At 38.7% G+C, this 26,951-nt stretch overlaps 1 protein-coding gene across 1 annotated transcript; it reads left to right on the plus strand.

The window, feature by feature from the left end:
* Positions 20,336–25,938, plus strand: LOC109845837 (chitinase 2-like). The gene is made up of 2 exons (XM_020415102.1): positions 20,336–20,387; positions 25,094–25,938. The coding sequence occupies exons 1-2, from the start codon at positions 20,336–20,338 to the stop codon at positions 25,936–25,938; spliced, it is 897 nt and encodes a 298-aa protein (XP_020270691.1).

The raw sequence follows: 26,951 nt of genomic DNA on the forward strand, positions 1-26,951 counted from the left end.
ATTGGAAATATAGAAAAGTAAAAGTGAACAACCAAACCAAAAACTAGCCAAGAAATACACAAGATTTCTATAGTGGTTTGGATAAAAATCATACATCAACTTTTCTTCTCTTGCAGGGGCTTCCTCACTATGCCAAGAGTTATCTTGAATCACAACCCAATTCAAAAGGCTTATAAAGACCGTACCCAGAATCTATCCGGAACCAGTTGTCTACCCTAACTCTCCACAATAAGTAACACCTAACTCTAACTAGTCCCAACCCTCAATTATTACCATCTTGAGTACGTCATAAAAACAAGTTTGAAACAAGCTACCAAGAATATTTAAGCACAAAAACAGAAAGATTTACAGCCCTTTTGATTAACAAACCATTCTTCAAAGATTAAAGCGGATCTCGATGAAGAACGATATAGATCATAATTTATTGTTGATGATGGCTTTATAAGATATTATATTTGATTTGATTATTTTTTCTCATCTATATGCATACCTAGATTGTTTATGTTTTATTATTGCTTGATTATCACAATATGGAGTACCTAAATATATAATGTGTACATGGTAAAAAATGGGCAGTGGGTGCATTATTATACAATTACATCAATAGGTGGGAGCTCTTATCATACAAGAGAACCCCTTTGGAACTGTGGCAGTGCCAAATCTGAGACCAAGTGTTGAATGTCTTTTGACTTAGAGCAACGAATACATTATCATGTTACTGGGTAAGATGATGAGGACTCTATTGGTCGCCCTAACTGGGTGAGGATGAGTTGCTATATACTTATATGTTGAAGCGATTGAAGTGAAAACTCCACATCCACTTTACTCGTTTACTATTAACCAGACTAGGGGTCAGACTTAGCACACAAAGTGCAGGATTTTCGAAAGATCTCAAGTGGGGTGACATGGCTGGACAAGTTTATATTGTCTGTACGGTATTTATTTAATGATGTATGCTCTCAGAGATAGAAAAGTACTATCGTAGCACATGGCCATATGACACGTGCTTGGACCGAATATAAGGAGGTTGAGGGATGGATCCCTACTCCCTCACTATATGAGCCCTTGTAGATGATCATTCATGATGAATGGCAATCACTATACCCTTAGAGATATTGCGTTGTCTAGGAAGGTTGTTATGAGCGTTTACTACTTTAGCTACTATTTCCTACTACGATGAGACAATACCGCACATCCCGATAATGTCAGCAACACGCTTAACTATTTAGGGCTAGAGGAAGATCAATTGATATTTCTCATCATTGCATCACATGCACAACTCTTATTTATGCCAGATGCAAGGTTTTAAGAGTGCAATGAATCGAAGACAGACTCGAGCGTTCATGTATGCTTCTTTGAATGGCAGAAGGTACTTGAACGAATGTCTTAGATTAGATCTATGCTACGAGATACAACATACTTGTACTTTTGTTTGTGCATTTTTATTTTTTAGTGAGATTCTTGTGTCGGTCCTAACGAATATGGCTGCAAGACTAGCCGCTTGCAAATTCTCAATAGTCCACACCACATTATGATGTATAGACATAGTATTGATAAGGAAGGAGAATGTACGGGAGATTTTGACTTAGGGAGGCATGACCCAATAAGTTGGCTGAGGAAGCAAGATGACACCCACTCATTTGTGTGAGTGGGAGTATGTTAGTAATTTGTGGGATCCACCCAATTGAGTGAGTGGATCCTAAGTGGGCTTAAAATATTTCTTTAATAAACTGGCTCCTAACCCTAAACGGTTAGGGTTTTGTTTTCCACTCTAATATATATCTAATGTATGTGTGTGTGTGTGTGTGTGTGTGTGTGTATATATATATATATATATATATATATATATATATATGATTTAACAGAGAGATGGAGAGAGAGAGAGAGTAAACACATACTATTGTCATCTTCTTCCTCTTCATCAATGTTATGATTTAGGCATTAGTCGTGGGGTGATATGCGGGGACTTCTTGCTGCATTGGTGTGGTCACTTCCAGATGTTGTTTGAAAATCAAGATTAGATGTGTATTGATCCTTCTAAAAGATCTTGAAATAATAATATCTAAATAAGAGTTTTATATATTCGTATTTATGCTTGGTTTACAATTTACATAGCCTTCAGATTATAAAACTAACGGCAAAAGATTCCTCTTTCGGTGATTTTTATGGTGAACATTTTGTCTCTCGCCTCGTTCAAATTTAGCTCATTCTAATGTTGTCTATAATATTGATAGGCTTTGGCCAGCTGGACGATTAACTCTTCTTGTGATCTATTTGAAAGAAAATTAAGAACCAAAGCCTACTCGTTAAATAAATAATTACTAAATATCTGATAATTGTCCCATCGTGTGGCTTGGCTACACCAAATGACTTAATTACTAAAAAAATTCAATATTCATTTTATTTAGGATGTCTTCAATCCTAACCGATCTTTCATTTTACTCCCATGATTTTTATCTGATATGTATCAAAACTTTTTTTTAATACAGGAATCAAACCCCGGACCTTGAAAGTCAACCTTCTAGTCACCCACGGTTCACATATCTATCCCAACTTTGAAAGCTATATAATTTAAGTGAGATGAGTGAATTTGGAGATATATAAGTCGAAGATCTCATATGATTGTAATTCTTTTTTACTCTGTTGATATTATAAAGGAATATCAGTTGCTCTCTATAAGTGATTTAGTTTGTATCTTTATGTTTCCCACCAACAATTCAATTATAACAAATGCTTTGGTTAAAAGAAAAAACAGCCTTCAGCTCCTTTCTCCATATAGATGAAATTGAGGGACTGTATTTTCTTCTCTTTAGTTTACGTACTTATTATAGAAAAATGTTGCGCGCAACAGAAATTTCGGTAGTACTTCGGCAGCACAACAAGAGAGTCAATTCCTGTTTCACAAAGGAAACAAGAATCTTAAACAAAATATCTCAATAAAGTAGGATATCACACTACTAGAAAATGGGTTATTGCCTACGGATATTTAGCGACGGAATTTTCCGTCGCTATAACGTAACTTATAGCGACGGAATTTCCGTCGCTATTTATTCGTAGGAAAATAGCTTTATAGAGACGGAAAATTATATTTTAGCAACGGAATATTTCCGTCGCTAAAATAATAGCGACAATATTAAATTCCGTCGGTAAATCTAATATAGCGACGGAATTTCCGTCGCTAAAACAGTTTTTAGCGACGGAATTATCCGTCGCTAAAACTTTTCGGTGGGAAAAAATTTCGGGCGCGGGCGCCCAAAATTTTGGGCACCCCGCGCCCGTTTTTACCGAGACCAACCCCCTCAAAGGATAATATCTTATCCGCATCTCCCGCCTATTTTTGTGCATGAGGAGATCTTGGCCTTTGATTGATAAATCAAAGGCCAAGATCTCATTAGGAGATATTAGGAACCCTCTCATTAGTAGAGGATCCGGATCCGATTAAGTACAGCGGGTAGGTGCTGCCGAAATTTTGACGAAATAAAAGTACACTTGAACACACGTAAATACATATACACGCTACGTTTACATACCTAATGGGATAGAAGCCTTCCTCTGACAGCCGATCACACACACTTGTCCTATAACTTAAAATGATATATGTAGGGATATGCTCACTTCCATTAATTTTTAAATTCTAGATGCGGACAATTCCTGACAAATCGTTCATGGGCATACCACGTGATCGAAGGCATCTAGACACTCGATACAAGGATGGGATAGAAGCTTTCTTAGCCTACTCTGACACCAACCCTCTACGGTCACTCAGCGGGTTGATTTTTTGTCCTTGTAAGAATTGTAGGAATGATAAAATGCTCACTAGGAGTGACGTAAGTTTCCATCTGTCAATCAATGGATTTGATAGCTCTTATGTATTTTGGAGTCATCACGGTGAAGGCGTCCCGGTGATGCAATTAGAGGAAGAGTTTACTGATGTCGACAATCCGACAATTGACACAACTGATATGTTGGAAGATATTCTTACCGTGCCGTCTTCGAGTGATGTTAACACTACTGATATGTTTCAAGATGTAGCCCGATTGATGAGACTTGTTGAAGAAAACGAGTCACCGTTATACGAGGGTTGCACCGAGTTCACAAGGCTTTCTTTTATGCTGAGGCTTCTTCATATCCAAACACTCAGTGGGATGGCTGTTACACATTTCGATATGTTATTAGACTTGCTCAGGAAAGTCATTCCAGGCGGCGAGAAGAGCATCCCCACAACTTATTATGAAGCTCACAAGATTGTTGATACCCTGGGTCTTGATTACAAAAAGATAGACGCCTGTCCTAATGACTGCATCTTGTACAATAAGGGTAATGAAGGTCTAGAGGAATGTCCGACGTGTCATGTATCACGCTGGAAAAAACATACGGGCACATCTGAAGGCATATCATCCAATAAACAGAGCAGAATCCCTGTGAAGGTTCTCCGATATTTTCCTATTATTCCTAGGCTGCAGAGGTTTTATATGTCTGCCGAGCTGGCTGAGAATATGCGATGGCATTCGACCGATCGTAAAGAGGACGGGAAATTGAGACATCCTGCTGATGGTGAGGCATGGAAGCACATCGATCGTATATACCCTGACTTTGGTAAGGAGTCTCGGAATATTAGGCTGGGGCTTGCTAGCGACGGATTTAATCCGTTTGGAGTAATGAGCTCTGCTTGGTCTACCTGGCCAGTGTTGCTGACACCGTACAACCTGCCGCCGTCGATGTGCATGAAGCAGCCATACATGATACTGTCACTCTTGATCCCTGGAAGATATTCTCCTGGAAATGACATTGATGTTTTCCTCCAACCATTAATTGACGACTTGAAGCTTCTCTGGGATGAAGGCGTCAGCACTTACGATGCTTATGGTAAGGAGGCTTTCCGTATGCGTGCAATGGTCATGTGGACAATTAATGACTTTCCAGCATATGCTAACTTGTCTGGATGGTCGACGAAGGGTCAGATTGCTTGTCCGGTTTGCATGTCAGATTATGAGGGAAAGTTCCTGAAATACAGCCGCAAGTTCTGTTATTGGCAACACAGAAGATGGTTACCTACAGGGCACAAGTTCAGAAAGTTAGTAGGAAAGTTCGACGGCAATCCAGAAAACAGACCGGCACCACCAAGGCTGACCGGGGAAGAAATATTTGAGCTTCTACATCCTCTACCTAAAAAAATATTTGGAAAGAAAAGATTCAACAAAGAAAATCCATTTGGGGTTAGGAGAAAAATATTGAAGCAAAATTGGAAGGGAAGGGGAAAGGGTAAGCAAACAAGGATGGGAAATAAACCTCGCACTGTCCAATCGCATGTGCGTGTCTCTAAGGGTACTGAACTTCCGCATGGATGGTCAAAATTCAGCATATTTTATCAATTGCCATATTGGAGAAGTTTAAAAATACGTCACAACTTGGATGTCATGCACATCGAGAAGAACATATGCGAGAATCTCTTGAACACTTTGTTGCAGGACGGGAAAAAATCAAAAGATGACTTAAGGGCACGTCGAGACCTAGCAGAATTGAACATCCGTCCCGAACTGCAAGCTATAGATAAGGGTGACGGAAAGTTTGTACTCCCAGCCTCCCGTGTCACACTGTCGAAGGATGAGATCCATAATATGTGTTTATTTCTAAAGTCCGTGAAGACACCGGATGGTTATGCTTCAAACATTTCAGCAAATGTGCATATTGAGGACAGGAAAATTTTGGGACTCAAGACACATGACCATCATATTCTATTGCATCAACTTCTCCCGGTTGCGTTGCGACATGCTGAGAAGGAACTCGCGATGGTGGTAATAGAATATTGCGGTTTCTTCAAGCAGTTGTGCTCCAAGGTGATTGATGTCAGGGAGTTTGAAGAATTAGAGGGACGTGTAGCCAATACACTGTGTAAAATGGAAATTCTATTTCCACCCTCGTTCTTTACGGTCATGGTGCATCTCACAATACATTTAGCATATGAAGCCCGCATCGCAGGACCAGTTCAATATCGCTGGATGTACCCTGTGGAGAGGTATTTATTATTATAATGCTCAATTAATATTTGTTAAATTACGTATATCAGTTTTATTTTGTCACAAATCATGAAACTATATGCTTGTAGGTATTTGGGTTTCATGAAACATTTGATGCATAATCGTGCACGTCCTGAAGGATCGATAGCAGAGAACTATATAAGTAATGAGAGTTTGAATTTCATCTCTCGTTACTTGCGGGGTGTGGAGACAAGGCTCAACCGTCCCCAACGAATAATTGACGGAACATTCTATAATGATCGTGGGGAGGACACTAGATTCCCCAGAATGGAGCTAGATCAAGCCCACACATATATCTTGAGCAATGATACTACATTTAACATATACGCGACGTAAGTATTTAACTGTTTGAATCAGATCATATCACATCACAATAACTATCTCTATTTAACTGTTGTAAATGATTTTATTCTAGGCTTCACATCCGATATGTCCAGACTATTCTTAAATGCAGAACAAAAAACAAAAGAGTTATGGACACACACTCTAGACAATTCCCTGCATGGCTGAAGGGTGAAGTAAGATTTATTTACATTTCTGATTCGTATATCAAATATGTGCCTGACAACAGATATTTAAACTATTTGTTTCTTTTCTTAAAGGTTGACCGACGTATTACGAATGGGGTTAACCTGCCTGAGAAAATATGTTTATATGCCAGAGGTCCTTCTAACGTGGTAAAGCGTTATGGAGGCTACTGTATCAACGGCTTTAGGTTTAACACCATCGGTTTCGAAGAGAGACGACAAACGCAAAATAGCGGTGTGTTCTGCTCCTTCTCGCAACTGTCATACGCTAGTTCAAAAGATCTAAATCCGATACAAGGTGAAATCTATTGCTACGGTCAGGTAGAAGACATTGTGGAGATTTTCTATGGGATTAATAATGAAGTCAGACATGTGATGTTTAAGGTTCGTTGGAGTGAGCTGAAAAAGGCGAAGGATGACTACGGTTACACACTCGTTAATCTTAACAAGGAAATATATCAGACTGAAAAGTACATGTTAGCTGCTCACGCAAAACAGTGCTTTTATGTCAAAGATATAATGAAAAATGACGAATGGGTTGTCCTTAAGAATCCGCCTAGATCCTACATTCATGAAGCCGTGTCTGATGAAGATCATGAAGATGTTATCTTGGCCGACGAAACAGTTGCTGAGTTTTCCTTGACACAAAATAATCTGGTGGATGAAATTGCACTGGCGCGCCCTGATGTACCTGCGATTATATGTGAGCCAAGGCGTAAAATCAAAAAACGAGTCCACGGTAGAGTCGATAAAACTATAAGGACAGTCCTTTTGTCTGCACGCACACGGTCGCAGGCTAACCGCACACGGTCGCAGAGTAGAGCCTCAACATCATCATAATAATATAATGCTTGGTTATGATTTAAAAAGAACATTCATGTATCTGTTTGACTGGTTAACATGTATCAGTTTGTGTTATGTATTATAGTATTGCCTTTATATTATCTGTTTGACTGGTTATCATGTATCAGTTTTTGTCATGTATTATAGTATTGCCTTTATATTATCTGTTTGACTGGTTATCATGTATCAGTTTTTGTCATGTATTATAGTATTGCCTTTATATTATCTGTTTGACTGGTTATCATGTATCAGTTTTTGTCATGTATTATAGTTTTGTTGGGTACTCATTATGTTTTCAAAGTATAGATGACAAAAGGATTACGTAAGAGAGCGCTTGAGAGACTTATTGGTAGACATTCTGGAGGCGACGCACATGGCTCTACGTCAGGTATTTTTATTAATTTATTATATCTGTACATTTCTATAAACTATTAATACGAGCCTAACATTATTTTTTCACATTTCCTACGCAGGCCGCATCGCTGCTACACATGACGGGCCGCCACAGGACACAGGACGAGGAGATGCTCCACCTGATGCGGAGACACTCGTTGATCCTGCTCAGCATGCAGAGATGCCGCCGTCACCTCCTCCGCATGCAGATGTATTGGAGGAGCGTCGATTTGAGCCATATAGCGCAGCTGTAGAAGCTGCGCCACTACCGCCGGATTCTATTCCGGATCAGCGAGTCCACGACCCGGCCAAGGTGAAGGAGGATTGGGATGCTTATCATGATTTGCGACTTATCGCATAGCAGAGGTATGAACAAGCAAGGCGTAGATGCCTCGAATTGAAAGGTGTGTATAGATTTTTATAGTTTAGCTACAAGATTTGACGATTTACCGAATACTATAACGTAACTTCTGTACTTGATGTACTTGATGAATCCTCTTCTAATACCTACTAATAAGAAGATCTTGGCCTTTGATTTATCAATCAAAGGCCAATCGTGATCCGATGGCAGAACGGCGTGCCTGTCGGGCCATTTGCTAACTCTTTCAACAATTTCCTCGCCGCTTTAGCCAGGAGACATGATTTCTTCAACATATATTTGACGTGGAAGTCGCAGCGGATTGATGCGCTGGTGGCTTGTTGGCGATATATATGTGTGAGTCATTTATTTTAATTCTCATAATTATTAGTCATTTTATTATTTTGTTTAACACACTGATTTGTATCTCTTTTTTCATTGTATGCTGAAGCGATTTTTCTTTCTTGACGATTACGCTTATGCCTGGACTTACTGCTTCACGCAAATCAATCTATCGTTCAAGAGGTGGCGGTCAGAGCTGAAGAAAAAATATTTTACTCAAAGAACAGAAGATTGGGAGCGTTACTGCATCTTGACGAGCGCGCCGATGGAGTTGATTTTTTTGTACTTTGCGATTATTAGGACACGGCCGAAGCTCAGGTATTATTGAAGTATATATCTTCGTTTATTGTTTGAAATTCTATATTATATCTGTTTAACATTCTTTTGCAGGAACAAGCTGAAATAGCAAGGAGGAACCGCAATGCGCCCCGCAGTTACGAGCATCACGGGGGCTCCAGGTCCTTCAGCCAGCATTATCATCAATTGGCGCTTGAGGTATATAATATATTAGCTCTTAGGTTATCAATTTGAGTATAATTTATGTGTTATGAGTTAATGATATATGTGAATAAAATAGGGAAGGGGAGAACTCGGGCATTTTGCAGATCGTATTCTGACTGGTTGGAGACCAAATTACGCCGATGAAGTGAAGAAAGCGCAGAACCGGGATCTGGCTGTAAGTAGCAGTTAATTTGTATATTTAATTTTTATAACAATGCATTTTAAATGTGTTAGAATTGATCGGATTGTTTTGGTATATCGCAGGAGAAATTACATGCTAAGGTGCAGGAGCAATTATCACAGACTCAGGTCGATTCTAACACTCCGACCCGATTAAGTAGAGAGGAGGAGGATAGCATCATCGAGACCGTCATTGGACCGAGTAGGAAGAACAGATACAGGTGGAGAGGATCCGAGCATCGGCCGTACGAGTCCAGTAGCACCTACGAGTCTGCAGCTCCACCAGGATGCAGTTCTTCTCAAGACCCGACTATGGAGCAGCGGATGAAAGCGATGGAAGATTGGCAGTCGCCTAGGTTATAAATCTCACCCTCAAAACTCGGCGGTCTATTTGTGAAGGAGGGAATGTTTCGACCAGTTTCTAAGAGTTTATATATGGCTTTGAACTATTGAGTTATTGTGACAGTGATGAATAATATTTTTCATATGTTGCTACTGATAGTGCGTCCTGTATATATATATATATATATATATATATTTCTTTTTTTAATTAAATGAATTAAATATAAAATTCTTACTTAGTTACGAGTATGCCATGTGACTAAATGATATCACACAAACTGTTACACACAAACTATATCTCTCTCCGAAACACAACTAAAATTATATACTTAATGTTTTTATGTGATGTTGGTGTTGATGGTGCGTGCGTGCGTAGCGATGGTTGTATTGGCTAGTGAGTTGGTTAGTTGGTTGTTATTTTATTTTGTTGTGGGGCGTTCGTGCGTAGGGTCGTTGGTTATGTTGTTGGTTGGTGGGTGTTTTCGTCGTGGTGGTGGTGGTGGTGGTGATGATGATGGAGGGGGAGGGGGTGGGGGGTAGGAGTTTGGTTGGTTGGTGGGTGGGGTTGGGGGATTGTTATTGTGGTGGTGGTGGTGTTATTATTGTTGTGTTGTGGTGCCGCATGCAGATGTATTGTCGTGATTGTTATGTGCGTGCTTGATGTTGGGTTTGGTCGTGGTGGGGGAGGGGGAAGTGTGGGGATTGGGTTGAGCTGGGTACTCGTGCGTGCGTGTGTGCGTGTCGGTGGAGATAGGTACGGGTGCGTGCGTTGTTAAAAACATGTGCGTGCTTGCGTATAATACATAAATATATGCCATGATACTCTCTCTGAATCATATAACATGTAAGAATATGCCATGATACTCTATTATTGCTATACTTGCATGTTATGCCTTGTTGTTTTATAATTTGTTACTTTACTGTAAAATTCAGTTTTTGATGATGTACGTATTGCTCTATAACGTTTTATTTATTTTTTTAGGCTGGGACTTCTCGACAAGGTGGAGTTGGTGATGAGGATGAGGATGATGATGATCGGGACTGAGTTTATTTGTTTTAACATTAAAAACAATGGGTGTGCTGTATAATAAACATTTCTAATGTTGGGATATTTATTATGTTTTTAGTGAAATAATTGTTATATATGCGTGAAATATGTGTTATATGTGCTTGTGTTGTGTAAATTTATTGTACAGGTTATTGTTGTGAAATATATTGTACAGGAATTTCTTATTTTCAAAAAAAATTTAAAAAAATTCAGATTATTTTTAGCGACGGATATTCCGTCGCTAAAAGCTCTTTTAGCGACGGAAAACTGACACGCTAGATGTGCACTAAACAACTTTTAGCAACGGATTTTCCGTCGCCAATATATATTGGCGACGGAAAATTATATAGCGACGGAAATAGGGCGACGGAAATACGGTCGCCAAAAGAATATTTTGGCGACGGAAAATCCGTCGCCAAAAAATATAGCGACGGTTAATTGTATAGCGACGGAAAATACCGTCGTCAAAAAATTATACTTTGGCGACGGATTTTCCGTCGCTATATATCCGTCGCTATAAATTAGCGACGGATTTGCCGTCGCTAAAGGTAGATTTACCTACCCTGACAATAGTGACGGATTTTTAGCGACGGAATTTCATTTTTTCCGTCGCTAAAACTTTTAGCGACGGATTTTGGACTTTTGGCGACGGATTTGTCCGTCGCCAATAGTCCCCTTTGCAGTAGTGTCAGCTCTTCCTCTCATCAGTTCTAGGACTGACCTATCGAGGGAACCTAAATAAACTATTACAAATCACATAAATAGCGAGACAACCAATTTTACGTGCTTCGGCAAATTGCCTACGTCCACGGGCAAGGAGGGGGGAGATCTACTATTAGAGAGAGAGAATACAAATAGGATTTATAATCACACAAATTAAACACTTAAACAATATCTCCTTCTCTCACAAATTTCTCCACCAATGGATGCTAAAAACCTTAACAAAAGCCTTCTCAAAATCTCCACTTTTGCCTCAGAGTTTTCACCTGTAGCCGCAAAAACTCCGTGCACTTTTTCTTTCTACAGTCGCACACCACAAAGCTCCTTTGCACTTGCGCACGTAGCCACCACAAAAAAAACTCCCAGTACACCAAAAACCCTAGGAACACTAGGGTATTTATATATGTTCCTTCATTGTATCGGGTGGGCCTGTTCACACGGAAAGAAGCCAGCGAAAAAGGTTTATGGCCCCCACTCCCACTCACAATTCTCCACCTCGGCGAAGTTTTTTCAAAACTGAGCTAACACCAACCAAAAAACAAATGCCTCGTTTCATCTAGTATGAAGTGAAACGATTCACGATATCGGACTCAATCCACAACAAGTCGAGAACCCAAATAAGAATGCGAACACTCTCCAAATGTTGGTATCAACTCACCAAATCGGCTGCATCATAAATGACTACCTACGTATCCTCTTGCACAATGAATCAAGCCTTCACGTAGTTCACCCAAATGGTGCCAACGGCATCAAGAATGTGTAACAAGTTTCGACAATGATCAAACTTGTTGCTTGGAACTACCTGAGCATATTCGCCGGATTATCCTTCGTGTGGACTTTCACAATCTCCACATCGTCATCTTCAAGAACATCACGTACGAAGTGATAACGAACATCAATGTGCTTCGTTCTCGTATGAAAAACCTGATTCTTCGCCAAATAGATAGTACTCATGCTATCACAATGAATCGTGACGGACCGCTGTGATATACCAAGTTCCTCTAAAAGTCCTCGAAGCCAAATAGCCTCCTTCACAGCCTCTGTAACCGCCATATACTCTGCCTCCGTCATAGACAAAGCCACCATAGACTGTAAAAGTGCATCTCCAACACACCAGTGCACGGGTCAAGGTGAACACATACCCCGTCGTAGACTGGCGCTTATCCAAATCTCCGGCATAATCCGAATCAACATAATCAATGCATAACTGTCCACCTGAAGAGTCTCGCTCATAAATCAAACAACATTGAGCATACCTCGAATTACCTCAAAATCCATCTCACGGCATCCCAATGACCCACTCCTGGATCGTGCATGTATCTCGAAACCATGCTCACCGCCTGTGACAAATCTGGTCTCATACATACCATCGCATACATCAAGCTCCCAACCGCGCTCGCATATGGAGTCTTCAACATCAACTCTCGATCTTCAACTGTCTTCATTGAAAGGTCAGCTAAAAGTTTTAAATGGGCTCCCATTGGTACACTAACTGGCTTCGTATCCATGCTAACTGAAATCACTGTAGAACCTTCTTTAAATAAGCCACCTGTGTTAAACAAATTCTGTCATTCTTCTTGTCTCTGCCGATCTCCATCCCTAAAAAATATGCTTCGCCTTACCCAAATCCTTCATCTCAATCTCCTTTGAAAGTTGTGCCTTCAACTCATCTATAGCAAATCTGGAAATAGAGGCAACCAACATGTCATCGACATAAAGTAACAAATAGATGTACGTACCTCCTTTTAACTTGCGAAAATATACGCAAGGATCAAACTGGCTCCGAGTGTATGAATGACCAATCATAAAACCATCGAATCGCCTCTACCACTGTTAAGGAGACTGCTTCAAGCCGTATAGCTATTTCTTCAATCTGCAAACCAATTTTTCCTTCCTTGTAGCTCAAAATCCCAATGGCTGAGTTATATATATTTCTTCATCAAGATCGCCATGAAGAAATACCGTCTTCATATCCAACTAATCTAACTCCAAACTATACTATGCCACCAAAGCTAGCAAAATCCGAATCGAAGAGTGCTTTACCACCGGAGAGAAAACCTCATTATAGTCAATACATTCCTCCTGTGCATAGACCTTCACAACCAACCTAGCTTTGAACCTCAATGGAGTGCCCTCAATGCCCTCCTTCTTCGTGTATACCCACTTACAACCAATTGCCTTTCGCTCCTTTGGAAGCTCAACAAGTTCCCATGTATCATTCTTGTGAAGAGACTTCATATCCTCCTGTATAGTCACCTGACACGAATCAGCCTCCGAACTCTACTCGGCCTCTTTGAATGTAGCAAGCACCATCTCATCGATACTCTCCACTGAAAGTGCATACACAACTATGTCGGTATACCGTGTTGGCATCTATATATCTCTCCTCCGTCTCCGAACTGTAATAGAATCATAAACCTGAATCGTCGATCCCTGATCCTACACATCAATACCCGTATCCTCCGTGTCACTGTCATACTCTCCTAGCATCACCTCAGTCGACACTCTAATGGATACTGTACCATCTGGACACTGTGGAGCTGCATCGATTTCCACCACCTGTGATATCTCCTCTGTCGGGTCGTTCTCCACCTGATGAGAGCTGAGAAGCTTTAAGATAGAAGCCTCATCGAATGTGATGTCCCTACTCAGCACAATCTTTCTATCAACTGGATCCCATAGCTTGTATCCCTTGACACCACGCTTGAATTCTATAAATATGCATGGTCTTCCTAGCTCGAGGTTCCAATTTATATGTTCTTACATGATAAAATGCAGGGCACCCGAATACCTTGAGCTGGTCATAGTCGTGTTGGCCTTCTTGTTTTGATAATGTTTAACAAACAATTTACTTCTAATATTATTTGTCTAGTGTTTGTGTTTTCGTATTTATTCTAGGCAAACAACGGGTTGGAGGATGGATGTAATTGCGCATTCACGATCATATCCAATGGAGGTTGGTGGGATTGTGGAGTGAAGCCATACAATTCAAGTTGAAGATCCAAGTTCAAGCTTCATCTGCAAAATTACCAAGTCAAGCTATTGAAGATCAAGATCAAGCTTGGGTAATTTAGTTTAGGAGTTTATATTATGTATGTTAGTACCTTAAGCTCAATATAATATACACACACATTTATTGGTTTCCATGTATATATATATAGTTATATATATACATATATGTTTTGGTTTGATAGTTTTCAAGTTTTACTATGAAACAATTAAATATAATTAGAAAACATATTTTTGTTTCATACTTACATGCATATATATGATTTCATCAATATCAATTTTATTCAGTTTAATAAAATCATGTTTTAGTGCATTATATGTGTATTTTGATAAAATATTATATTCATTGTTTATAGACTTTATAACAATAGTTTACATCTTTCTTCAAGTCTATGAAATCATTTTATATTGTTTCAAAACATGGTTAAGCTAAAATGTCAAAACTTATATGTTTACATTTTTATGTTTTGGACTATTTTGCAAAATAATGATATTTTTTATTTGGGAGGTCCTTTCTAAAAACCAGTTTTTGTAGCATGTATATTATTATGTCTACAATCATTTTCCAAAGTTTTATATTTTTCTGAATTTATTTGATATTTTTAAACAGGATTTTAAAATTAAAAAATCAACTTTCAAACCTGTATTTCATATGTCAGTTTGCGGTCGACCGCCACGGTCGACCGTGCCTTTGTTTTTAACTTGCGAAGCTAACAGTAACTTTCACGATCGACTGCCACGGTCGACCGTCAGCTCGAAAATTCCCACGGTCGACCGTCACGGTCGACCGCCAAAGTTTCTGGAAATTTTTTGAGCCTCGAAAGTGGCTCGCGGTCGACCGTAAGATTTTCACGGTTGATCGCTGTTCACTCCAACGGTTATTTTTGTACAGAATCTGATTTCCGATTCTGTAGGCTTTTTGGTCTTTTGTTTGGAGTTTTTGGCTGAGGTTTTGGGAGGCTATAAATACCCCATTGATCTCAGTTCTCTTTGAACCCAAGAGAGTGTTTTAAACAAGTTTTAACAAGGGTTTGTGTTTGGTTTAAGTTTTGTTTAAAAAGCTTTTAAGCAAATTGATAGTTTGTTTTGTGATATCAATTTCACAAGAGCTTGAGGAGATCAACCATTAGTGTTTGAGCATCCAACCTTTCTCCTCTACCTCTTGATCTATTGAGAAGTTTTCTAAACTCTATTTCTAGTTTATATCTATTTGTTTGATTATCATCTTATTAAAGCTAGTTTTATGTTGAGTTTAGTTTTGATTTAATTTTACTCATTGTTACACACACCCACTTGAGCTTATTGTATTTTTATACATAGTATATTTAGATTAGTGAGAGTTGTAACAATTGAGTGTGAGCTTTCATTGAGTTCTCATCTATTATAGAGAACATATTTGTTGTTACGTTGTGTTTGTGGAAAAATTTGTAATGATGAAAGAACTGTATCTGATTTTATTCTCTCTAACTGCTTAGAAAAAGAATGATTACAACTCTCTCAACTCTCGCTTACAATTGGATTTCCTGATTACAAAAGAGAGGAGAATGATCTGGATTCTTCCCTTTGTTTAAATCTGGGTTCTTTACGGTGGCGATGAGATGCCTCCCTCGAATGCTCGCGTTGAGTTTGCTTCTCGTTGACGATCCGACGTCTTGTTTCACTGTAACATGATCTTCTCCTCACGATTTGACGTTGTGAAGAACTTACATGGTAAGTTTTAGAACTCTTGATGAGTTGATTGATCTTAACCGTAATTGGTTAGACAAGCCGAAGATCTCTTCTTTGCTGCCAAGGAGAAGGATCCAAAAGCCAGCCCAAGGATCTCTTTTGTTGCTGCCAAGAAGTTCCAACAGCCCGAACCCCTGAACTGAATTAATTTTTAGTTATTTATAAGGGATTAAAAGGTGTAACCGCCCCCTTAATTTGCTCCTAAGTGGGGCTAATGGGATGTAACCGCCCCCTTAAATCACTCCTGAGTGGAGTTGTGATCTCCTCAGATCGTGGAAAACGGTTTTGAAACCGTTCAGCTCGTGTTTGAACGAGTCAAACACAAAATCCGTGCTCTGGCATGAATTCTGCATTCAAACGCAGTGTCTGGAAGCTCGAACGCAGTGTTTGGAGGCTCTGACACAGCAACTGGAAATTGCGTTGGCATCCTGTTGGAAGCTGCGTTGGGTCGAGGTTAGAAGCTGCGTTGGCAGTAGTTGGATGCTGCGTTGGGCAGCGGTTGAGAGCTGCGTTGGGCAGCGGTTGGGAGCTGCGTTGGGCAGCGGTTGGATGCTGCATTAGGCAGCGGTTGGAAGCTGCGTTGGGCAGCGGTTGGGAGCTGTGTTTGCATAGCTTTGACTCTGGAATGAGACCACTTGTGCTTCACCTCTGGGATGCAGGGATGAGTCTTGTGTCTAGGATTGAAGAGATCGTCGATTTGTAGTCTCTTTCTGTCAGAGCGTTGCAAAGATCGTCGTTTTGTAATCTTTGCTTTAGCTCTTTGATATGTGAGAGTCGTCAGATTGTAACTCCCGATGTTGATTGTGAAGGTTGTTGATTAGAGATTTCATCAGTTGTTGTGAAGGTCGTCAGATTGTAACCTTCATCGATCTACGTGAAAGTCTTCAAATTGTAGCTTTCTGGAAGTCGTTAGATTGTAACTTCCATCATCAGTGTTTGAGGGAGAATCGGCTATCTATTGTGATTTTTAGACAGCCTACACATTGTTAGTGTTGTAAAGTTTTCGGTGAGCTAGAAAACCGAGTGTGAGGTATAGATGTTGATTGGTAAGCGTTAAAAACCGACATTGTGAGAGTGTGAATTGTGAAGTTTTTGGTGAACTAGAAAACCGAGTGTGAGGAGCGGAAGTTGATCGGTGAGCGTTAAAAACCAATATTGTGAGGTGTAAACGTTATTTGGGTGAGCGTAGAAAACCCGGTTGTGATAGTGGAGATCTCCTCGAGGTGAGGAGCGGAGACGTAGGTCGTGGGGACCGAACTCCGTAATCATATCATTTGTTTGTGATTGCATTGGCATACTTATTTTTATGTTCATATCTTATATCGCCTTTGTATATTGTTTATTGATTATATTGCCCACTGTCTAGTTTAGATTATTTACCCTTGTGTTAATTATATATCCTTGCATATATCTCATAGTATATCTCATTGCTAGGATATTTACGTTTGTTCATATTACTTATTCTTGCTTGTAACATATTGTATATCTCTCTTGCAAGAATAATTTGTTAATTAGTTTTAATTGGCATAAAATCGGATTAGATTAGCATAAGACCCTAATCACCACCCTCTAGGGTCTAACAAGTCGTGTGCTAGCTCTCCTGACCACTTCTCCATAGGGGTTTTCCCCTCAATCGCAGATGAAGACAGCCTATTAATGAGGTGGCTCTCATATGTAAGTGTCTCAGCCAAAAAGATCTTCTTCAAACCACTCTGCGATAATAAACATCGGATCTTCTCCAGCAAAGACCGATTTAGCCTCTTTGCCATCCCGTTCCGCTATGGTGTATGACTAACCGTGAAGTGCCTCTCTATGCCCTCGTCTCGACATAGCTGCAGAAAGGGGTCTGAAGTATACTCACCATCGTTGTCGGATCATAACGTTTTGATCTTTTTCCCAGTCTGCAGTTCCAATCTCTTCTTCCACTCCACAAACAAATCTAGGACTTTACTCTTCTTCATTATGGTGTACACCTAACATCGCCTAGAATAGTCATCGACGAACGTGACGAACCAATGTCAACCACCAAGTGATGCAGTCTTAGTGGGACCCCAAACGTCTGTGTGCATGTAGTCCAGGATGCCCCTCGTCCTATGAATAGCAGTCCCAAACTTCACCTTTATTTTCTTGCCAAGTACACAGTGCTCACAGAACTCCACTTTACCACTCTTGACTCCTTTCAATAGCCCCTACTTACACAGCGCCTACAGTGACTTCTTGCTTGTGTGCCCTAACCTGTAATGCCAAAGCCTGCTCATGTGCGCCTCTGGACTAGCCGAAGCAACCTGGCAAATCTCGGTGCTCCCCTTTAGATAGTATAAATTTTGACTGCGGGCTCCCTTCATCACCGCTAAAGACCCCTTAGTAACCTTTGCTACAGCGTCCTCAAATGTTACTTTGAATCCCTTCGCCTCCAAAGCTCCAACTGAGATAAGATTCATCTTCAGCTGAGGAAAAAATCTCACCTCCTTCAATTCACAGACTACTTCATCGTGCATCCGAATCCGCAGGGTACCTATCCCACAAATGTCACAGGATTGATCATTTCCCATGATAACAACACCCTCATCGAGTCTCTTGAACAATGCAAACCAATCTCGCCTAGGGGTCACATGATAAGTAGTGTTGGAATCAAGCATCCAATCTGATGCATCCAAGTGGTTCACCTCTGGAGTAATCAGTAGAGAAAATCTCGAATCATCGAAATCATCGCCTTTCGTAATATTTACCTCATTGACCTTTGAGCCCTTTTTCTTACCATTCTCATTCTCCTTGAGCTTCGGGCAGTCTCTCTTTCAATGTTCCTGCTCCTTACAGAATGCACATTGGTTCTTTGCTAACTGGTGACGACCTCTAGACTTTGACCTTCCTCTATTACCACCTTTTGGATATGGGCTTCTACCACTCGTCGACAAGGCCTCGCCTGAAGTACTAGCACGGAAAGTCTCCTTGTCCTTCCTCCTCAAATCATAACAAGGCCTCGCCTGAAGTACTAGCACGGAAAGTCTCCTTGTCCTTCCTCCTCAAATCATAATTCGTCAATGCATTAGTAACTTCACTATAGCTGATAGAGTCTCCTTGTCCTTCCTCCTCAAATCATAATTCGTCAATGCATTAGTAACTTCACTATAGCTGATAGAAAATCTTCCGTTCAACAAAGTGAGCATAAAGGTATCATACTCCTTATCTGATAAGGAGCCTAGTAAGATAATAGCCTTGTACTCATCCAAAATCTTTTCATCAACGTTCGCCAAGTCCGACAATAACTTCGTATAGTTGTTCACATGAGCCGCAAGCGAGGTACCTCTGGACATCTGGAATTTGAATAATCTACACAGTAAATGCAACTTGTTCTCAGCACTCTTCGTAAGGTACTTATTGTTAAAAATTTCCCACATCTTTATTGCAGACGTCACCCCAATCACATCATACTTCAGCTCCTGTTCCAAACATGACCTGATCATCCCACAAGCATTCTTATTCATCTTTTCCCATATCGCCTCTTCATATTTTGGTGGTCTCTCGTGGACCATGATGGTCTCCTTCAAGTTGTTAGCATTGAGCGCATCATGTACGTTGCTCATTCACAAACAAAAGTTGATTTTACCGTCATACTTCACCACACTAATTTTGGTGTTCTGAAAATCAACTTGAACTGTACTCGCCATCGACTTGTTGCTTTTACCTTCTTCTCCCATTACAAACTAACTCTAAGTTGTAGAGAAAGAATCAAACTTTAATAGAAATTAATAATTACCCAACTGAACCCTAGATCAGATTCCAAATAGATCTCCTATCTACACGAGGAAAGCGAAATCTCCAATGACAACTCCTAATGCTATCTCCACTGAAGCCTAGAAATCTAAGAACCAAGCTTCACACAAGAATCTTCCTCCACCTAATTTCAAAACCCTAGATCTGAAATCTAGGCTCTGATACCACTTATTGCGCGCAGCAAAAATTTTGGTAGCACTTCGGCAGCACAACAAGAGAGTCAGGTCGTAATAGGAATTCCTGTTTTACAAAGGAAACAAGAACCTTAAGCAAAATATCTCAACAAAGTGGGATATCAGCTCTTCCTCTTATCAGTTCTAGGACTGACCTGTCGAGGGAACATAAATAAACTATTACAAATCATATAAATAGCGAGATAACCAATTTTACGTGGTTCGGCAAATTGCCTACGTCCACGGGGCAAGGAGGGGGGAGATCTACTATTAGAGAGAGAATACAAATAGGGTTTACAATCATACAAATTAAACCCTCAAACAATATCTCATTCTCTCACAAATTTCTCCACCAATGGATGCTCAAAATCCTAACAAAAGCTTTCTTAAAATCTCCACTTTTGCCTCTGAGTTTTCACCTGTAGCCAAAAAAACTCCATGCACTTTTTCTTTCTGCAGCCGCACACCATAAAGTTCCTTTGCACTTGCGCACGCAGCCCCCTCCCCCCCCAAAAAAAAAAAAATCCCTGCACACCAAAAACCGTAGGAACACTATGGTATTTATATATGTTTATTCATTGTATCGGGTGGGCCTGTTCACACGGAAAGAAGCCAGCCCAAAAAGGATTGTGGCCCCCACTCCCACTCACAAAAAACATTTAGCCTTTGTTCACTGGTAATAACTATACCATTGTCACTTTGTGAAGCTAGCTGGAATTAAGTTATACACAGAACAGTTAAAACGAGAACTACCTATGTATCTACGTTGTCCCACTAAGAATCCAATATATCTTCTCCGGCCACTTCATCCTTGTATAAACCCCTTACCTTTATCTCATATATTGCTTGATCACTTGAACACATTTTGCTAACATATATCTGTTGGAAATTTATCAAATAATTAAGATTATAGCATGTAGATAAATCCGAAAAAATAAACAATTAAAACTGGCCTGATCGGGAGCAGTCGTGTATTCACTGCCCTAGAAGATTGAGAACCCGCCTATCACCCTGGCGCAGATGGTTCCCTCCCCCTAGCGGTAAAAACCCCCGGAAACGGCCGGCCTCTACACTCGGGCGAGAGTGCAGAGCTTCAGCTCAGATGAAGAAAGTTGCCCATAAAATAAAACTAAGATGTAGATGAAAATAATATGTAGGGGAGAGAAGAAAAACAAGAGAAACTTGTTGTATATTTTTCTTCCTATTATTTTGAGCTCAACATACGGATATATATATAGGGTTGGAAAAGACGTTACAAAACCCGTAATTAATTCCGTAACGTTCGTCATAAATTTTGTAACGTTCCTCATAATTATATAGCCGTTACACATATTTTAATTGCATGTTTTAATTACAATATTTATTATAATTCATGAAGGCAAAATTGTCTTTTCTTAACAAAATATCTAACAATCCCCCCCAAAAGGCAATATTGACTGAAGACTCAGAAATCAATAAATAAATCAAGAAATCATAAAACAAATATAGGTTGGGCAACCTTTCGTATCGTGAATTCGGGAGAGGTAGCTTTCGGCTTTGAACCTTTCCTTAGTGAGTTTATCGCCACCTGAGGGACATAATAGACTAGGCCTTGAATTAGGCCCCTTGAATCAGGTATTGATAAACAGCTGTATCATAAGAGCATCGTCATCATAGAGAAGGGGTAGTAGCAAATGCTACATAATGATATATAAATATATCTAGGTCGATGCTCCACACGAGTGTCACTAGTCCAGCTTGTTTCTACCACATTGAACCGACATTGGGACTACGTCTCCAAATAAGGGTTGGGTTGCCGCTGTCAGTGACCTCATCTATGGGCTTAACCCCATCTCCCTCGATGAATCCAGAACCACACTCCTGGATAATCCCTTAGTCAAAGGGTTATTAAGATTCATTTCACAGACTTTACAAAGTCTAGAATCACAACTTTGCCTAGCAGGCGTTGTATTTATTTATCAAGTTCTTATTTTGTAATTAGTTCATCATATTGTTTGAAATTGACATTAGGTCATGATCTATGATCATAAAAGATCATAGTCTATGTCTGAAGAAATTGACCTTAATATCTGAATATTTCAAACTAATGTGGAACTAAAATTCTGCAGTTATGCATATGCACATACATGAATGAAATTAATAATAGATACATGCAGAGCATAATAGGATTTCGTATCTTAAAATATATTTTCGTATCTTAAAATATATTTCATACTTCATAATTCAAATGCATAAAATTTTAAATTATTCTTTTATAAGAGGTTACAAATTGGTTGCCTACAAAGAAGACCGTCCAAATTTAAATCGGTTGCCTACAAATGAGACCTTCCAATTTTAAATTGGTTGTCTACAAAGAAGACCTTCCAGATTTATGTTGTCATTTTCTAGTACCACCTCTTATACAAATAATAATAATAATAATAATATTTGTACATACGTGCTTTAAAATTTTCAAGTGCATTCTTGCATAAAACCTTGTAATTAATCATGTAACAAATGCAAGTTATCCAAAAGACATATGAACATTTATTACAATATCCATCATAATGCAATAAAAGAGATGGACTTTATATTTGAAAATTTGAAATATAATCCACCATATAAAATAGAATTTTTTTTAAAATGCACCTCTTTGATTTGGTTCGCTCATATATTGATCATTTATCATTAGGCAATATATGATGCAAGAAGCGTAATTAAATAAATGCATATGAATTTTCACATAATTCCAGTCCTCTTATTCCAAACAAAAAACTCCTAAAGTGAAAAATGAATTATTCTCATAATTCTGGTCCTCTTATTCCAAACCAAAAACTCCTAAAGTGAAAAGATTAAAGTTTTACCTGGGTAGTTAGCCAGGTAAGGATAGTAATAGAGGTTGATCAAAGATCAATTAAGTACCTCGTTCCTTGCAGAGCGCGTTACGCAACCCTTAAACCTTGCCTTAGACACCAACTAATCCAAGAAAACTTGAATCGGTTCACTCAATGAGTTTTTGTTCCTTAACAGTATATAGAAACTTTAAATTATTTGCTGCAAGCATTTAATTTGCCTAGCAACTATACTGCAAACATATGTTGGATAAGGCCGAGGAGGGGTTTATCTATTGATGTTCGAACCTCATGATTTTCATGTCTTGAGAGTAAAAACTCATCTGCTGCAGACAACTGCCACTTAAGTTGCTGAACAAATCTGCATTCACTTTTACCACCTTCTGTACTAAGCTTATTAGATGCATAAGCACTCCAAAGTATGGAATTATTAATAATAGAAGGTACCATATTGATAGGTTAAAGAAATAAAAGCATTAAACCCTGAAAAAATCCAGATATTTCAAAGCATTTATGCATCCAGAGTTTGTTCTCTTTATTCTTGTCAAAACCATGCATATGAAATTTTTAAGAATAAAAATGTGCATTGCTACAAATTTATAGCATGTTTCAAATGCGTGCATATTAACTAGCACAAGGGGATAAGAGTAGGTTTTAGATGATTCTAACAAATATAAACTAGGCTTTTAGAAACCAATAAAGGTTCTTTGATATTCGTAACTTGCAATCTGATACTTGCTCTAACTTTACAAGTTTTTTCAGCATTATGAACCAAAATTGTTTAAATGAACAGTAACATTTTTTAATAAAATGAACAGTACCATTTTTAATAAATGAGCATTAAAAGTTTTTATTTTTGGAATGAACAGTAACAGTTATATTTTTTTTCAAATTTTATAACATCAAATCAATAATACTAATAGATAAACAAATATATAATTAAAGCAATTATATTTTCTTTGTGTTAACAACAACTATAAAATTTCCTCTGTTTTTTTTTAAACAGTAACAAAAACTATTTATTTATTTTTTAACAAAAAGTTAATTAATAGATAAGCAATTAACAATAATCGATTTTTATTTTTATTTTTAATTTTTTTTAAAAAAAACAGCAAAAATATATGAATAGATCTAAATGATCAGTAACAGAAAAGATGAATTTTTTTTTAATGAGCAGTAAATTATTCCAATGAACAGTAACAGATAATTTTTCGAATTTAAATCAAAAGCTATAAATATTTCAATCTTCTAGATTGTTGGAAATTTATCAAATAATTAAGATTATAGCATGTAGATAAATCCGAAAGCAGTCGTGTATTCACTGCCCTAGAAGATTGAGAACCCGCCTATCGCCCTGGCGCAGATGGTTCCCTCCCCCTAGCGGTAAAAACCCCCGGAAACGGCCGGCCTCTACACTCGGGCGAGAGTGCAGAGCTTCAGCTCAGATGAAGAAAGTTGCCCATAAAATAAAACTAAAATGTAGATGAAAATAATATGTAGGGGAGAAGAAAAACAAGAGAAACTTGTTGTATATTTTTCTTCCTATTATTTTGAGCTCAACATACGGATATATATATAGGGTTGGAAAAGACGTTACAAAACCCATAATTAATTCCGTAACGTTCGTCATAAATTTTGTAACGTTCCTCATAATTATATAGCCGTTACACATATTTTAATTGCATGTTTTAATTACAATATTTATTATAATTCATGAAGGCAAAATTGTCTTTTCTTAACAAAATATCTAACAATATCATATGGAACTATACAATATCTTCTTCTTCTTCCTCTGTGTGTTCCTCTTGCCAATAAGCCATGGTAATGTGTATGGAGCACGTTCAAAGAAATTTCCCTCCATTATCATAAATATTAGTGAAAATTTTCACAAAACCCTAAACTTTGGGGATTTTGGACAAGCTGTTTTTCTTTTCCCCCATTGAAAGTATCATGACCTTTTTCCACTAAAACTACCGTATCTAACGATAATTCGAGTAAATTATCACATGCTTCACACATGATATCTTTTACTTTATATATCTTTTATATTACTCTCTCTATCTTCGTCCTACACTTTTAAGGGTAGTTCAGACTTCCTATCAAATTCATATTAATGCTAGTAACAATAGTTTCCAGTTATTCATGCATATATCATTCCGTAGTTTTGAAAATACTAACAATAGTTTTCTCTATTATAAAAAAAAAAGTTTATGATATAGCTTTGTGAAATATTACCTATACCCGTGTATAAGATTTGTGTGACACCAAGCTTCTGTACTACAGGAGCCACATCTAGCCTCTTCCGTGAGTACATCGGCGCAGACCTCGACAGCATAAGGTTCACCGACGTACCCATAAACCCTAACGTCGACTTCCACTTCATCCTCTCCTTCGCCATCGACTACACATCTGCAGTCGAAAACCCCGAACCCACCAACGGAAACTTCAGTGTATTCTGGTACACTCAACATCTCACTTCCTTCGACGTATCCAACATCAAATTCAAACACAACAATGTTCGAGTCGCTGTCAGTCTGGGCGGTGACTTAGTCACGAAGAACCAAAAAGCATTCTTCGCGCCAAAATCTACATCCTCTTGGGTGAGTAAAGCCGTTACATCACTCACTCAAATTGTCAAAACATACAACTTAGATGGAATTGACATTGATTACGAGCATTTTAGCGCCGACCCAGACACATTCAGTGAATGTATTGGCCAACTCATAACGACACTGAAAAAAGATCGCATCATTTCATTCGCGTCAATAGCTCCATTTGACGATGATGAAGTGCGACGACACTATACCGCGCTGTGGAGAAAATATGGACACGTTATAGACTACGTAAATTTCCAATTTTACGCGTATGATGAGATAAAGTCTGTGGACAGGTTTTTGAGTCTGTATCAACTCCAAATGTCTGAGTATAACGGGGGACGAATACTGGCGAGTTTTGCAACGGATTCGGAGGCTCAAGGCGGGTTGAGACCCGATAAGGGATTTTTTGAGGCTTGTCAAGAGCTTAAGAGGCAAGGGAAGCTTGGGGGGATATTTATATGGTCTGCTGATGATTCTAAAAAAAATGGATTCCAGTATGAAGAGCAATGTCAGCAGTTGCTTATTTCCCCTTAGAAGAAACTTACAAGTTACAGATATTTATTGGGATGTGTAGTTGATTATCATGCTTGAAGAAGAAATAATTGCACATACCTCTCTTGTACTGTATTAATTTGATGATGTAGGGAATTATGCCGTGTAAACTCTTTTATTAGCAGCTAGTATTCATCTGAATCTCAGACGCTATTATATTCATGCCCTCAGTTTTAAGAGCAATTGAACTGTTTTTTCAGTTAAATTGAAGGCAAAAACTGATTTATCATTATCTGATTTCCATGTAATATTTCTTAAAACTTTTTTTCAGTTTTAAGAGAAATTTATAATATTGTCTGAAGTTCAGAGGATATAAGTGGTCATATATAAAAAACTGTGTAAGGGGACAAGTGCTTTCTAATAAATCATGGAATGCATTTTTTCAAGAGTAATAATTAATTCATTACTTGCAAGGGTCTATTTGGACATAGTTATTATTTTTCCAAAGTTGCATTGATGCTAGCAATCTAGAAAGTTACATCCCACGGAAGCAGTTAAAGCTAGCTGAAGAAATGCCGGCCGAACACTTGATTGAAGAAATCCCTCTTTTGTTCGCTATTAGAAGGAAAGTTTGATTCTAGTGCTTCACTTTTACGGTATCTCGGACCACTATCCAAACTTCCCTTGATCTTAACACCAATTATACTAGAAAAACGTTCTGCGTTTGGGGTATTACTCTGTTATATTGCGTTTGACTTGCGTAGCTAGCTAGCCTCATGTACAAAGTCTAAAACATATCTTATTTTTTTTCTTTTTTTTCCTCCATTCAATATAAGAAGCTTCGTAGACATTTTCTTCCTAGATCTCATCAATCAAAACAGTTTTATTCCGTGATTTCCTTCTCGGAGAGTTTTTTTTTAAACTAAAAAACAGGGTGAGGTACCCTACTCGTAGACATTTTCTTCCTAGATCTCATCAATCAAAACAGTTTTATTCCGTGATTTCCTTCTCGGAGAGTTTTTTTTTAAACTAAAAAACAGGGTGAGGTACCCTAC

This window comes from Asparagus officinalis, chromosome 6 (genome assembly GCF_001876935.1).
Source record: "Asparagus officinalis chromosome 6, Aspof.V1, whole genome shotgun sequence".
Taxonomy (NCBI): Eukaryota; Viridiplantae; Streptophyta; class Magnoliopsida; order Asparagales; family Asparagaceae; genus Asparagus; species Asparagus officinalis.

What these genes read in the sequence shown, in the direction of transcription:
- LOC109845837 (XM_020415102.1), top strand. Translation starts at nt 20,336, where the DNA reads ATGCTCAAAATCCTAACAAAAGCTTTCTTAAAATCTCCACTTTTGCCT. An exon ending in ATCTCCACTTTTGCCTCTGA is followed by an intron (nt 20,388 to 25,093) that starts GTTTTCACCTGT and finishes GTACTACAGGAG; the next exon opens with CCACATCTAGCCTCTTCCGT.